The following is a 15,232-nucleotide window of genomic DNA, read 5'->3' on the forward strand; positions in this document are numbered from 1 at the left end:
GACAAACGAAGAAAAAGTCATTTTCGTGCAGTCCTAAACTCGCGATCTTAAACTGTACAAAACTGTAATTACATTCCCGTACAATGATCTATTCCATAGATTGAAGTTAAAATCGATTTCGGAATCGATACGTTTTTCTCGAAGACTCGAGCATCCCCGTTCCGCTCGCGACTTTCGTCACCCCCCGTTCGAGGCGAGCAACCATCGTCCAAAAATACGTTTACACAAGGGGAGAAGGGGGCGAAGACCCAGAAAGGTTCGGCGGAGACCCTTGCTCGGAAATGGTTCCCGTCCTCGAGGACCACGAAGGGCTCCGTAAGTTCTCCTCCCTCCCCTTGGACCGAACCAGCCCCTCGAACAGTCCACGTCGCGAACACGTGCAGGGAGGTTTAGCTGCGGGTGGTTGTATGCGTGACGAAGGAAAGACAGGATCGACGCACACGCGTATAGCCTCACGCACGCTCCCAGCAGACGTCCGTCGTCGGCGTCGTTCTCATCGTAGACGTTCCTGCCCGCTGGATGTGTTGGAGAGAGAGAGGAAGAGGAAGGGCGGGAGGGAGGGAGGGCGGACGGGAGAGAGGGAGGAAGGGAGGGAACCCAAGGGGTGGGAGGGAGGGAGGGAGGGAGGGTCGGGAACAGGCTCGACTGCTCCCCCTAATACTGCAGGATTGAATGGGCGAGGAGGGTGGTATTGGGTTCCCTCACCCCACTCCCACCACCCACACGCCGCTGCTCCCAACCCACCCGCGCCACCCATTTCTGTCCGCCTGCCACCCCGCCTGCCCACCCACTCGCCACCCGACTGCCGTCGAGGAAACAACCTGCAACCGAACCAGCAACCGACGTTTTCTCGAACAACGGATTTTCCCCGGTCCAAGGATCGCCTGGTGGTGGTCGTCGCCGTCCTCGGAACCTGTGAGTAACCAAAGATACCCATCGTCGTATCGCGCGATCCGTCCACGGTGCGCCGCGCGTCTCCGAGCCATCTTTCAGCGCGCGCCCACGATTTTTCCTACCACGGCCCCCGCGACTCTCTCTCTTCGTCTCCTACGTCTTCCTTTCTTTCCTCCTCGTCTTCCATAGTCGCCAGCCTCTGTCATCTCTCCCGTCGGCCGCGGCGTCGTGGACCACCCGTGTCCCGTGTTCTCTTGCGTTTCGACCAGTGTGCTACGTCGTCCACGCTCGCGCTGGATAAGAACCGAATCGATGGAAAACGTTCGACCCGCGCCGCGAGTGAGAGTGACGCAGTGCGCGAATCGCTCGACACCAAGGGAACAGTGTCGTGTGCATCGCCTGCGATGAAGTTGCGTGCTTGTCGCGAGTGTCCGCGTTTCGACAGGGCTCGTCATCGACTTTCCTTCGCGCAAGACGTTACCTGAGGACCTTTCACCAAAATCGAACCTACGCGACAGCTGTGCAAACTCGGTTAACCACTGCTCGATCGGAGCCCGATATCTTTTCGAGTATGTCCGTTGAGAGGACGAGACTCCAGGGTACGGCTGCTCGAGTCGCGTACGTTTCGGGTGCCCCTCGAGCCCTCGAGTCTCGTCTCCTCGTCGACGCGCTTCACCACTTTTGCCAGAGCTTCGTTTAGCTTTCGTGGGACGGAAAGTCGATACGAGCGATCCGTTCTCGCGTCGCGTGTAGCTCGACGGTCCGAGCGCGAGTGGATTGCGACAGACTCGTGCTCGAATATGCCTCGCGTGCGTGCTTCGATGCTTCCTCTTCGTTGTCGGGCGATTTCGCGAGATCGCCTGCGGCCAGGTGCCTCGAGACGCGCCAAACTGGAAGAGAACCGTAGACGAGGAGATCGTTGATGGTAGAGAATACTCGTGAGTCAGCGCGAACCAGCGCGAACCGTCTTCCGAGAGTGCACGACTCTGCTCTTCGCGCGAAACGTTTCTGAATACTTCGTGTGTGGGCGTATATACGTGCACGCGAATGCGCGTGCGCATTTCGAGCGTCCTTGGTTAGTCGGTAATAATTTCCGGACGAATTTGAATGGCAGACTGCGCGCGCTTCTCTGGCTTCCCCTACTATTCCTTCTCCCCCTTTCGATCCCCACTCCTGTTTTATAGCATTTGGAATTCTCTCTCTCTCTCTCTCTCTCTCTCTCTCTCTCTCTCTCTCCTTGCTGCTTTCTCCTTTTTCTCTTCAACGTTCCCTCGAGTTCCGCTAACGTCCCTCCCTTAGGGCCGCAGCTAGAGGTACTAGGGCCCTCGATGCAACTTTTGATCTAAACGCCCTCGTTCCGTAGACCTCGAACATCCTTAATCCGTCAAGAATTTCAAATAAGTTAAAAAAAAAACAAAATTTTTATTTCAAAACGGTAATAAAAACTACGCAGCGAATCCATTCCTTCGTGCGTAACACCACGAGAACTACATAGAAGGGTTGGCTGCGAGGGTGGCTCGAAGAGCGTGGATCTTCCGATAATTATCGGTACGCAGTTTTCGAACCCAAACTGCGTTAAATAAAGTAAAGCTGGTCAACTTTTCGATATAGTACACACAAGAAATAAGTTTGAAAAAATGACTATTAGCGTATCTGTAACGAGGAACATTACAGGCGTTATCGTCGTAAAGTTTTTAACTATCGTCGTCGAAATTGTTGGTCGCATCGTTTGCTCGCACATAAAGTCGCCACTGTTCTTTCTGTTCTACCGACCCGCATCTCCCCTCTGAGTTATAATTTTCTTCGGATACAGGGGTGCTCAACCAACGTAGAAAACCGACATGGCTGAGGTCGCCACCCTCTCCGCCATCTGTCGCCTCCGCAGGACGCGTCCTCGATCGCTCGCTACCCTCGCAGAGGGGTAATATTGATTTATTCGTTGCCGTTAACCCCTTCCACGTAGAGAACACGCTCTTGTTCACCCCTAACTCGCTGGTGTACGTACGGTACGTGCAGTCAAGCTGGGGTTGCCATCTCCCTTCACGTTTTCCACTCGCGCGGCGTCCCACGGATCAATACGTGCAGCCTTCTTCCTCATTCCGGACGGCACCCCGCCAAAAAACTGTGTGACGTCGTCGCCGAGATCGAAATCAATCGGTTCGGCTCCTGGGGGCGGGGATCGAGACTCGATGCGCCCCCACCGGGGCCGAATTAACTGGTTAACCGAGTAGCTTTTTGTCAGGATTGTCCGAAACAGATAGAAACTGGTAACGATTAACCCTTTCGCTGCGGGCTAGGAAAATCGGTTGACCTATTTTCGATACTTTTGCGCGGATGCAGAGAGCGTTATTTGAATATTTATTTTCCGTTTTTAGTTTCCGAAGGATATACGTAACGAAGTTATTCTTACGGGGTGTCGAGTATGGAAGGATTGGGGCCGGTCACAGTCTCCTCGAAAAGAAATATATTCCGTGGAAAAGCGAGAACGAAGCACCACTCCTACGTCTGTCGTGCAAATGCTCCTCTGGAGGAAACGGTGGTTCGCTCGTTGTTCTAGTTCCAAAGGGAAATCGATCACTCTTTTCAGCGAGCCTCTAAATCGTTCCGCGATCTAGAGGCAAAACGTTTCCCGCTCATGAATATTTAACACAATCTCTAACACAATCGAACCCCGATTTTTCGCCCCTCCGGTCTTTTCAGGAAGCCGAGCTGCGACTGCTCACGCTCGAATGAATTACAAAGTGGTCTTAACTTCGAGATCCTCGAAATCCTCGAGAAACATTCGTAATTGTTCGTCGTTTCTTCTTTGTTACCGCGGTTCCATTTAAAAGGACACTGCATCGCCTCGAGTGCTCTCCTATCATCCAAACGAAGTTTATTTTGTTCAACTTCCGATCTTGTTACGGTGAATCAATTCTTGGAGTGTATCGGTGTGGAAGTGGAACGTCGCTACTGATTGTGAGAGCAAGATGTTTCGACGCGTTACGCTACAGCTGAATATACGGAAGATAAGAACCGGAGGAGCGACGGGGGTGGAAAAGTCAATGAAGTGGGAGAGATTGGAATAAAGTATATCGAGAACTTGTAAGAAGTTCGCTTCGAAAAAGCTATCCTATTTAGAAGGTGGGTATAGATAGTCTCTTCCTTTCCAAATTTCACACACCTCTGGTACTATGTCTGTAGAACGAATAACAGACAGGATTGATGTCCCCACTTGTACAAATGAACAGCTTAACCCGAGAAGAAAAGTTGAATCGCGAAAGTGTACTGCCTGGCAAAAATTTAATTAAAGTTCGATGACCCAATTAACGTGGACCCTTTCATCGATTCAGCTTCAATTACGTCGCAGAAAGGGTTCGATTCTTAAAACAAGCGAGAAAGAATATGTACGGGCGAGAGAACCGGCACGGGCGGTCTGTAAATTTAAGGTCAGAAACGGAAGAGCGATGGGAAAACGAAAGGGGGGAGAGGATTCTGGGATTATTAGTTGTAACCCGACTTACAGATACAACTTTGCGCGCAGGTAGACGAGCGGGGAAGACTCATTGTTCCAAGGATAGTGGGTGACCGTTGGGAAGTTGAAAAATGGAAGGCAGCGGCACGGGAATTAGCAGGCTGGACTGCTACGAGGATATGTTCAAGGAAATAACCAGGAAACTGTACGGAGAAGATCCTGATCATAGAAGTGAGTCGTTAATTCATTTAGAATGAAATTAAATTTCGTTCCTCTATATACTCGTTTGTCCGTAGCATCCAGCGTGCAGAACGAGTTCGAAACATCCGTATCGTACAAGAACGACGACGATACCGGAAATGGAACCGATGGGAGCGACGATGGAAACTGGACGTGCGAAGAGGAGCCGCTTAAAGGAACCGATGGTAGCCGTATCGCGGCTTATCATCCTGGGAAAGCTACGTGGAGGTGTTACGAATGCGGTTAGTACTTCTTTTTTTTTATTTTTTTTTTTTATTTAACTTCTCTGTTAATTCTACGTTCATTCTCGACAAAGCATGGCGAAGAATGGACTTTCCTTTCATCGCGAATCGAATTAATTCGAGCTACTTTTCGCGACAAAGCGACCAGTTATGACGAAGCTTTACTTGGAGCTTCTCCCGAATCGCGAGCGAAACTCGAGTAATTATTATAACGATGTTGACTGTAGAGGTAGCGAGTACAAATAGGAAAATAACGGGTCGGTAGGCAAGAAAGGCCCCGAGGCTATATTGACACGGAATTGAAGAGGCAAACAATGGCGAAACGTAGCCTCGTCAAGCTGGGCGGATCCTTTTCGAACAAAAGGCAGTTTTATTGTCCCGCGCGGGGCGTTTCGTCGGGTATTTTCCAGCGCTTCGTGTCATCGAAATTCCTGTTTGCATCGTAAATAGAAAATACGTCGGAAAACCATGTTCAATGGCGACAAACCGTTTCGCACGTATTCCAACCTAAATTGGTTCATTGCTGCCTGTTAAATACGCGAATACATCGATATACTATACGTTAGCCCTTAACTAATGACTTTTGGGTGTCGTGGAATAGGTGACGTGTTGGGCGGTGGAACACGTGACGTGGCCGAGCATTTTATGGAGCTTCATTCCTCGAGGATCCTCGCCGATGACAGTAGGAACAGGCTGCACTCGCCTCACAAAGATTACCTACAGTCCGATTTGAAAATCGAGGACGTGATTTCCTACCTGGAGAGGTTACGTGAGCGCGCCGAGCGCGTCGCACCGCCCTCCAGACGGACGCAGGAAACGCAAACGGTACCCGCCGCTTTATTGCCGGTCACGTCGACCTTTCTGCTGCAGGAATTACCGTCCTCTCCTGCGCCGCAACATCTGCATCAGGTACAAATTGGAATTTTATTTCCACTGGCCGATAATTTCAAGATCAAGCCTCGCTTGCTATACATTTGACTAATATTTTAAACTTCATAGAACACGACGACAATACCAACGTCGGCCACCGTGTCCGTTAGCGTGAAACGTTACACCTGTCCGTACTGCCCCTATGGTACCGATCGTCGCGATCTGTACACGCGCCACGAGAACATTCACCGCGAGGAAAAGCCGTTTCACTGTTACATTTGCTACAAGCCGTTTAATCGCGCCGATCACGTGAAGAAACACTTTCTCAGGATGCATCGCGAGCATGGCTACGAGCTGTCCAGGATACGCAGACCCGCAGGATCCAGCGCACCCAAGCCTCTCAAGCAGGAGCCAAACGCAGGAATAACTGGAAATGGGAACGCTAATAGTCAGCAACAACAACAGCAGCAGCAGCAACAACAACAGCAGCAGCAGCAACAACAGCAACCGCAGCAGCAGCAGCAGCAGCAACAACAGCACACCAACTATTCGTCTGGATTTAACAATAACAAGAGTTACCAATTGCAGCCGAATCCTGGTAACGGAACCACAGCTAGCGCAGCTGGAATCTACCAGGCGACATCCATGCCTGTGCCCAGCATCATGCAACCGGAAGCGACCAATTGTACTACAGGAAGGAGGGTGCAGAACGGAGGGTGTAATAGCAAGAGTCACCTCAAGGGTGGCTCTAAAGGAGCTCAGGAGCGAAGGTGAGGGATAATACTCTATCAATCGGCGAAATAACGACGTCATCGTTACATAATTAATATATTCCCGACTAACGCGTTGACCATTTTCAGGTATACTTGCTGCTACTGTTCCTGGAGCGGCGTAGACAATTGGTGCCTGAAACGACACCTCAACACTCATTTGAAACCCTTCGCGTGTACCCTCTGCGAGTACAAAGCTGCACGCGCCGAGCGTCTCGCGACGCACGTGCTAAAAGTGCACAACAGGCGGCAATGTTCGAGGTGCTCGTTTCTCGGCGAAGACGCAGCTCAGCTGCAGATGCATCAGCTGCACGTGCATCGTGTCAGCAGCGCGAACTCACCTGCAGCAGCCACGACACAGGCTGCACCGCCACCTAATAACCGCCATCAGCAACCCTTGCAGTAAGAATTTCTCTTTTTGGTTCTTCAGTCCAAAACTTTTCGAACACAAGTATATTGGATTCTATCGGAAATTGGGAAATTCGTTTTAGCAACAATTTTTGGACAAATTGAACTGCCTGTCATCCTAATCGCTTGCAAATTGCATTTGATCGACAGGAATTCGAAACTTGTCGACGAAATCATCCGGATTCAATGGGCTCGTAACATTTTTTTCCGTGTGGCCGTTAATTGAAGTCGGATCGAACGGCTTTGGTGCCGCGACAGCCGTAAATTTCGTCAGCAAGGCGTGTTTGGTTTAGCTGGCCGCGGTTTAGTCATTCGGGCAGGCTGACGCAGTTCCAACAACTCGCGCTCCGGAAATTCATTAAAACGATTTAATTGGAAGTCGATCGCACGACTAATCCCGACCGTTACTTTTTCTGGACGCGAGCAAACGTTGTGTAACGAGCGGGAGCCGAATTTAAACTTCAATCGGGATAGGACTGCACATGTTTCTCTTTCTCGTTAGCCTAGTTTAAGCGGAATCATTTCTGCTGAACAAATTTACGGTCGTGCGTCACGGAGTTTGTCGAATTTTCGGAAATCAGAAACTGTCGGTTGATCGAAGCTTGATTGGAGCGGGTAAGGGTGGTTTGTTCCCTTATATTTACTTTCGAGTGAACCCAATTACTTTAGATCGTTCGTGGTGGAAAAAGTTGATAGTTTAAAAGCAATTTACGATAGACGTAGCTGTACCTCGTTTAAGATCCGTAATTTAACGCTAATTACGAAATTTACAGCCCCGCGGGAGGAGGCAGACCACCACCTGGTCCGCCAGTTTTTCCAGCACCAGCTCCAGCGATCGCACCTGCTACCACTGTGATACCGCCTACTACGATACTCGGGTAAGCATCCCGGTCTACCACCATGTTGTCCATGCTATACTTGTTCGCTTTTATTTTGTCTATCCTGCAACTGACATTTTCGTGTATACACGTGTCTCGATGTTTCACGAAAGGGAACATTAATCGAACTGAAACTTTGTAAACTTCTATTTCGTGATGTCCAAGTGTCAAGTTGCTGGTGACGAGTGCCGAAAACGAAACTCGTCACCATTCCACCCGCTCTCCTCTCTCCTCGCCAATTTTTTGTTACGTTGCAGCGTCATTTTTTGGTTTGATGTTCTTTTCTGTTCGCGCGCGTGCACGCTTACGTTTGTTTGCTTTCGATGTCGACAGGACACGCGTGGTTCTGATAAAAGTAAACGTACAGAATAAAGTACACGCACGACAGACGAAGGACATCGTCCTTGCTTGTTTCTCTCTTACCCTTATCGTTCCACGCGCTGTCCCTGTCTGTATCTATCTTTATCTCTTCGAAACGTCCCGTCGCACGATGGTCGACGGGCGGTCGTTGATCGACAGAAAAATGACGCGAACGTAACTTATGGAACAGTGCCGCGGTGGTTGCAGCCACGAGATGGTAAACTCCCCTGCAACTGCAGCGACAATGGCGTACCCAACATTGGAAGAGGAGAGGCGGTCGAGCGGTATACGCCGTGATCACGACGACGGCCACGACCATTGCCACGACCACGACCACGACAGCGTCATCGACGACCTCGAGAATGCTCGTCACGTCGAGTGTCGCCAGGGCCAGTCCGCCGACCGCGTCGTCCAATCGCGTAGCGGTCGCGGTTGCAGCGCTGGATCACTGGCATCTACCCCTACCATGCTTAATCGTGATTTTACGTACAGCTATCGTGCCGTGCTCCAAGAAGACCGGTCCGCTGTCGAGTGGGAGTGTCCTTGGGCCTTGGACGGTCAGAGGAAACCCAACGAGAGGCGATCGAGGAAGCAAAGCTTGCCGAGAAAGGTGACGTGGAACCAAGAGTTCGAGGAGGACGACCTGACCGGTTTAGAGGCTAGCGAACAGGACAAAGGACAAGAGGACGCGACCAAACTCGGAAACGAGACGATTAGAATGAACGAGCTCAGGGAGAGGTGTCGACGTAGACTGGCCTCTCGAACGGTGCTCAAGTGTCGAATGTGTCCCGTGGATTCTCTGGCCAGAGGATCCATTTGTCGACCCTATCACACCAGAGCCTCCCTCGCGCTTCATAAATTCTGGAAACACGGTACAAGCAACAGATTCCCGAAGAGTTGCCAGTCCAAGTTACACATGCGTCCTGTGTCACACGTCTCCTCTATCACGCTCAAGGCTACCGTGTTCACCAGCCCCGACTATGGTTATCATAGATAACATCTGGTGGATACTGCTGAGCGGAACTTGTTCTACAGATTTTTTTGGCCGTAGCTGTTTGGGCAATCGTAACGGTGGATTACGAAGCTAGGGCTGGGACTACTCGTCGGGAATACGGAAAGTTCGCCGGGTAGTTTCAGTCCTGCTCGAAATGTGTCGACTGTCTTTGATGGGTGATATTTTTTGTTCTTCCAAGAGGGATGACAAAGATTTGAAAGAAGAATTGGTCAAGATTTGTGATGTTGCATAATTTCGGCTGAATTAATCCTATTTTCGAGTAGTTGTTGAAGGTTACCATGCCACAGCCTTTCGACGACCACCGCTGGAAGCGCAATTTCTGGATTCAGGGTATATTTGCTTTTATCCTCTCGAGGTGTGATCACCGAGCCAACGTTCGTTTCTGGGAACGTTTGATGTTTCTTAAGGCTCTGAATCTCGTTTCCGTTGGGTATCAGTCGAGTTTCCGATAAGTGAGATCTCTAATCGTGGCGAAATTTTGATGCATTCGAATTCGACGTTGAACTAGGTAACAGGGAAAAAATGTTGTCGGAGCCAACGAAACCGATAGGCAGGAAAGAAATTTTGTCGAGACGATAACTGTCGTCGTTGTCGTCGTCGTCGTCGTCGTCGTCGTCGTCGTTGTCGATAGCAGAAACGAATTACGTCACCGAAAAGAGAAACTAGGATTAAGTAAGTAAGAGTAAAAGCAGCGAAACCATTAGATTAAGGAATGACTAATCGAAAGTACCTTGACACGCGTTTCCTCGTGAGCTCTCAATCGCGTTCGTTCGAACTTAGGTTTTGTCGCGATAACGACTAAGTTGGAAGCAGATGTGGGAAACGCAAAGCCGAACGCACCGTAACGATATTTTCATGTAAGGATACGAAAACTGCGAATCAACGATGATAATCCGTTGATCGCCCTCAGTTGATGTGTTGTGCATTTGTCCATCGTCCATCTGTTATTACGTAAGATTGCTTTTCGTTTTCCAATCGACGGAGTCGTTTGAAAGCTGAGATACGAATTTGACAGGGCTGGGACTACTCGTCTAATCTATCGACTATCCGTGGCATTATTCAAATAGTCCTAGCTCTAGTTTTGGACGGACTCTGCGCGTAGCTAGAGGAAGATGAAGATCGGGTCGCGTAACCGCTGTAACGCGCTTAGGCCGGACAAGCATGATTTTTATATAAGGAATATTTGTACAAAAGCCACTATCTTGTTTACGTTATTATATGAAATATATTATATCTATTGTACTTGAGCAGAGGACGCGAGATCCCGGTGGATGTAGACTTCCAGAGACAATCGTCGCGTCGCTGCTTCTCTGGGACTCTGCGGTTTCCGGTGTTTCATTTCACACGTCCCTTCCTTCGAACAAGAATACAGCTTTCATTTCATTCTGTTATCATTTGGGATACAGTGTTACTTCTTTGATTAAATATTTTTATAAGAGTAACGTCGTTTTAGTAGAAATCTTTAAGGCTAGGCGATGTAAGCGTAAGGTTGCTCGGTTAACGCGTTTGATTCGTCTAAGTATAGCGCCCCGCTGCGCTGCGCCACAAGACCAACAATTGTTTTATTTAAATAAGTCAAGCTTAATCCAAAATCAAATTGAGAATTATCTCGAGCGGACCATTTGAATTTCGACGAGAAATTCGGTAGAATAATAATTAGTACCTAAAGAACGAACATATTAATAATAATACGTGAACCAGAAACTCTGTATTGCGATAGGTCGAGGCAGAAAGTATTGGCTGCCGAATGTCACCGATACCCCCAACGTAACATTCCGATATCGACATTTCCTTCGGAAAAATTATTTTGTTTAAAAATTTTAGCGGTATTAATTGAATCGACGCATCAAGTGCTGCGCAAAATTGATTTTACAACAGTTTCGAATGGACCAGTTGATGTAAAACTGTTCTAGATGAAATCTAGTTCTTTTAGATTGAAGTTAAGTTTTATAAAGTGTATAGAAACGCCTGCAGTGAGGCGATAAGTATTCGGTAGCAGTTCCAAAGAATATTGAAACTAAAAGAAGAAATACATTTTTTTTTGTATATTGAAAATTAAGTAGACGAATTTTTATTGATTCCTACGCTTAAAGCGTCTTTTTTTTGTAACATTGTTTTCGTAGAAACGCTTGTGACCGACCACCGGCGCACCGCCGACGCCGTTATCATTGCAGCTGCAATCAAAACACTGGACGCGTCGAGGTTGGTAATGTTGGTATGCATTCAAGCGTTGGAGCGTCAGGAAACGTTACCTACGTCATTTCCGTGTTATTTTTAGCGTTCTCGCGAAGATCCTGCATGCAAAAACCACGAGAAACCCGGCTGAAAAATGTAGATGCACTATTTTGAAATTCAAGCTATAAATTATGAGAAGCGCGCGCGAGTGTGTTTTTGCAAAACGGGATGAGCGACAGTGCTCGTAACTCGTTTCGCTTGCATATACGTATGAATCTGCTCGCTTCGTCACTTTTATCACGTCAGAATTTCGACCGCCCACGCTAGTGCGCATTGAAAAATGGTGCAGCAACATTTTTCGGAGTTTTCTCGCTTTCAAGTACCATGCTCACCTTGACACGAAGCCATTCAAATGATGCTGTTTATCACTGACGTAACGGGGAAAAAACATTTAATTCCAACGGCCTGGAGGATATTTTCGTGAAGAAATTTTCAAGTGGTTCTACTTTGATCGTATGACCTCTTCTCTCGCGACGTACGTAAAAATATCCAATCTCATTGCATGAAAAATATCGATCTTTGCGACGCAAGCATTACGAGTACTTATTTCGTTATTGTTTTTTCGGTAAAGTAGAACAACTTGGCGTTGCAGAGTTACGCGATATGGTCAATCGATTTCTTTTAATTCGTCTAATGCGAACGCATGAGCATGGATTCCGGAAGCTCGACGGACGTCGATCGTCGCGACGTTAACGCGAACCGGACGGAAAGCTCTACCGAGGAAGTGGAAACGCTAGGTCGCAGCAAAAGCACATTGCCAGCGGCAAATTGCGTTCTATCGGGTCAGCCACGAAGCCAGCTAATCGTCGCAGCAAAGCAGGTTGGGAAAAAAAGGAAGCATCGCGTGAGCTTTCGCCCGATCGCGGTCGCGTGCAAACATTTGGGTTGTGTGGATTATTTTAATGCCGCGTGAGCAGCGAGCGTTCGAAATTTGCAGAATAAACTAGCCAGTAGGGGTTAGTTATTTTGTATTTAACGCACTCGGATCATTCCTGATACGATACAAGAATAGCGTAATCGACAGTTTTAATAATAGAACTACCGGGGTAGTCAATTTTACCCGTGCGTTTCGATCTTTTATTTAAGATTACTCAATTATTGATAGCGGTCTTTAGTTAGACCGCGGACAAACACGGTTAAGAGGACTTCTGTTCCACGAGAACGAACAAAGAATGCCGTGTCAATGGCACCTTTTTAATATTCGGTTCGTAAGCGAAACCGTGGGGCTCACACGTCGCTTTGTAGTGGCACTTGGACGTTCCGAACGGACGTAAAGTGGCGCCTATATGTATATTTCACGGCGAACGCAAGGGAACAACTTTCTCATCATTACGCACGCCGCATTAACATATGAATATTCATGACATATGGTTTTCTTTTTTTTAATTTCTCAACCTAGTCAGAGTTTCCTGGCGAGCCCGGGAATTTATATTTGCCAGCGGCGGCCAAATGATGAATGCAATTCTCTTCTCTGTCCTTTTACCCCTTTTCGCTCGTAATCATTTATTTGTACCTCATTTACTCTCGCGAAATGCTCTTTGCATTTTAATTACGTCAATTCCACGCTAATAACATTATGAGCGAAATTTCACCACGCGATATTGTGCATCGTTAACGTCACTTCCGACCTGAGATCAAACAATTATTGCTTCTCGACACCTCCCACGATCAAATTGATTTTAAAGGAGCTAGCTCCGTTTAAGCGATTCGAAATAATTACATCGACTGCGATATTTGACTTGTGCTCGATAAGGTAATTGGCATGTGAATCGGTTAAACAGATTACGACAATTTCTTTTCTACGATAATTTAGTTAGAAGATCTATAAAAAGTAGCACCGAGTTTCACGTTATACCGATAAGTTTGTTCAATTTAGAAGATTCGTGCGTTAGTTTGCGTAAAGGTACGATAGATGGCACGATATCACGACAGGGGTAGAGCGAATACAACTACTTATTGTTAGTAGCCTTGAATGGCCACTTGATTTTAACTCGACTACGGCAGACTTGGATGGAACGTGCTGATTCAGGTGGTTAGTTCTCTTAACCGTTGCGGAACAAGTGTGACGTGTGCGAATAATTTAATCTAACACGTTTTTATCACCACGATTAAAACACCTTTCGAAGCACGACCGAAATATTTGAAATTTTCAAGTAGCACAGCTGTAAAATCAGTATCTACAGGTCAATACATTTCCTGGATACTTAAAAAAATTTGTCCGTTAAAGTTTCCTTTTTATCATTCGCTAAACCGGTGTACCCAATATTATTTTGCAAAGGTCGCGTCGTAGCGCAAACACCTCGTATTCGTAGCAATTTCACAATTCAAATTTCTCCGTTTTTCAGCAGTTTCGTTTACCAGGGTTGCGCGGGAAATACGAATCGTCGAAAGTACCAGCGAGCCGTAATACGCGGCCTAGATAATCGCGATTCTGCACGGCGACGATAACAGAAGTTCCGTTAATGCGGTCGCAAATACAGCGTTCCGTGATAGTTGCCGTGTATTTTTCAAAGATAGGGCCGCAACTATAATTCACACACGGTTCCACGAACCACGTTGTGCCGGGGATATTCGGGCCGATCGTACGAGACACCGGGTCATTCATGAATACGCTTTACGTACTCGTGCCGCAACTTGCTCGCGAATGCATTTTACATCGCGGTTGAACCGGTTAAAGGTTAAGGAATATCGCTCCGCTCTCCTCGCGTCATTTTTATCCTTTCTGCATCGAGAATGCGATAACAGCCTCGTACTAGGTGGCTTACGGGCGTCGTTTTCTCTACGAATTGTTGAAAAATGAATTGGCTTCGTATTCCATCGGAACGGTATTTTTATTCCATCGAAAAATGTCTGCGAATACAAAAAGTAGCTCGTAAATTTTAAGAATGCGCCGACTTGCTTCCAGCATTACAAGTCGGAGTACCGACTTGGAGTAATTGTAAATTATCAACAAGGGTGAAGCTCGTGTTCCATTAAATTTGGTGCATAATTCAGAGCGTCGGAATCTCCTCGAGCATGATGGCTGTTGAAGAGACGCATTGGGGTTCAGGAAAGCTATATGCATGTACTTTGAGAAAGTGGATCCCGTAAGGAAGCGTGGCTGGGAGGTGGAAAGGTCGAGCTTTAAGTTGTTAGTGTTAGGGTGGGAAGCGGTAGATATAGGACCCTCGAGTACACTTCTCTTGCAACTTCGCCAAAAAATGTGTGCATACGTATCTATTAAACCGAGCGTGGCGCGGTGTTAGCATAAATTTACAACTTTTGGTCCATCTATCCTGGAAATATACGAGTTCTCATCACCTGAGCCGAGCACGCTATTTCGCATTCTGCGACTATTTGGGAGCCAAGCTCCGCGTTTACGAGTCAACAGTCCTGTTTAAAGCATTAACGGACGATTTATTTCGCACATTTCCGAGTCCGAAATAATTTGATAAAAATTGGAGAAATTTCAGCGAAAGTGATTTTCATTGTCGACGTTCGACGGTCTCTCGCTATCGACACGCGAACTTTCGCATTGCCCCCAATTTTCGAAATTAATTCCAAAGTGTAGCAGAGCGACGATCATAATTCTAACAGTGTGGAAATATGAGAAGTCATTCGAAATTACTGTGTAATTTCTCTAAGTAAATGTTGACGCTAAACAAGCTCTCGCGTCGGTTACAACCGCTTCCTAAGGGAAATAAGCAGGATTGAATAAACAGACGGGTCAGGTTTGATCGTTCCACGTGATTCAAGGGTTTTAATTAACAATCCTAAATTAAACGACGCGTTCAAACCCGTAACGATCTCTTTGTGCCTCTAAAATATGTCTACCATCTTCGCTGTTCGTTTATAAAAAACAAAACAAAAAAAAAACAGAACATTTT

The 15,232-nt window shown here is 47.4% G+C and overlaps 1 protein-coding gene across 10 annotated transcripts in view; it reads left to right on the plus strand.

The window, feature by feature from the left end:
- Nucleotides 1-11,516, plus strand: part of LOC128879742 (zinc finger protein 888-like) — a 143,360-nt gene extending 131,844 nt beyond the window's left edge. The window contains exons 1-9 of one of the 10 annotated variants that reach the window (XM_054129172.1): nucleotides 2,100-3,161; nucleotides 3,270-4,017; nucleotides 4,418-4,579; nucleotides 4,645-4,830; nucleotides 5,432-5,739; nucleotides 5,830-6,470; nucleotides 6,561-6,872; nucleotides 7,652-7,756; nucleotides 8,324-11,516. In XM_054129172.1, the coding sequence (XP_053985147.1) occupies nucleotides 4,480-4,579; nucleotides 4,645-4,830; nucleotides 5,432-5,739; nucleotides 5,830-6,470; nucleotides 6,561-6,872; nucleotides 7,652-7,756; nucleotides 8,324-9,113 (2,442 nt within the window). In that variant the 5' untranslated portion in view covers nucleotides 2,100-3,161; nucleotides 3,270-4,017; nucleotides 4,418-4,479 and the 3' untranslated portion in view covers nucleotides 9,114-11,516. The other 9 variants (XM_054129169.1, XM_054129173.1, XM_054129168.1 and 6 more) reach the window with 9 other exon arrangements.
- The last annotated feature ends 3,716 nt before the right edge of the window (nucleotides 11,517-15,232 follow it).

This window comes from Hylaeus volcanicus, chromosome 7 (genome assembly GCF_026283585.1).
Source record: "Hylaeus volcanicus isolate JK05 chromosome 7, UHH_iyHylVolc1.0_haploid, whole genome shotgun sequence".
Lineage (NCBI taxonomy): Eukaryota > Metazoa > Arthropoda > Insecta > Hymenoptera > Colletidae > Hylaeus > Hylaeus volcanicus.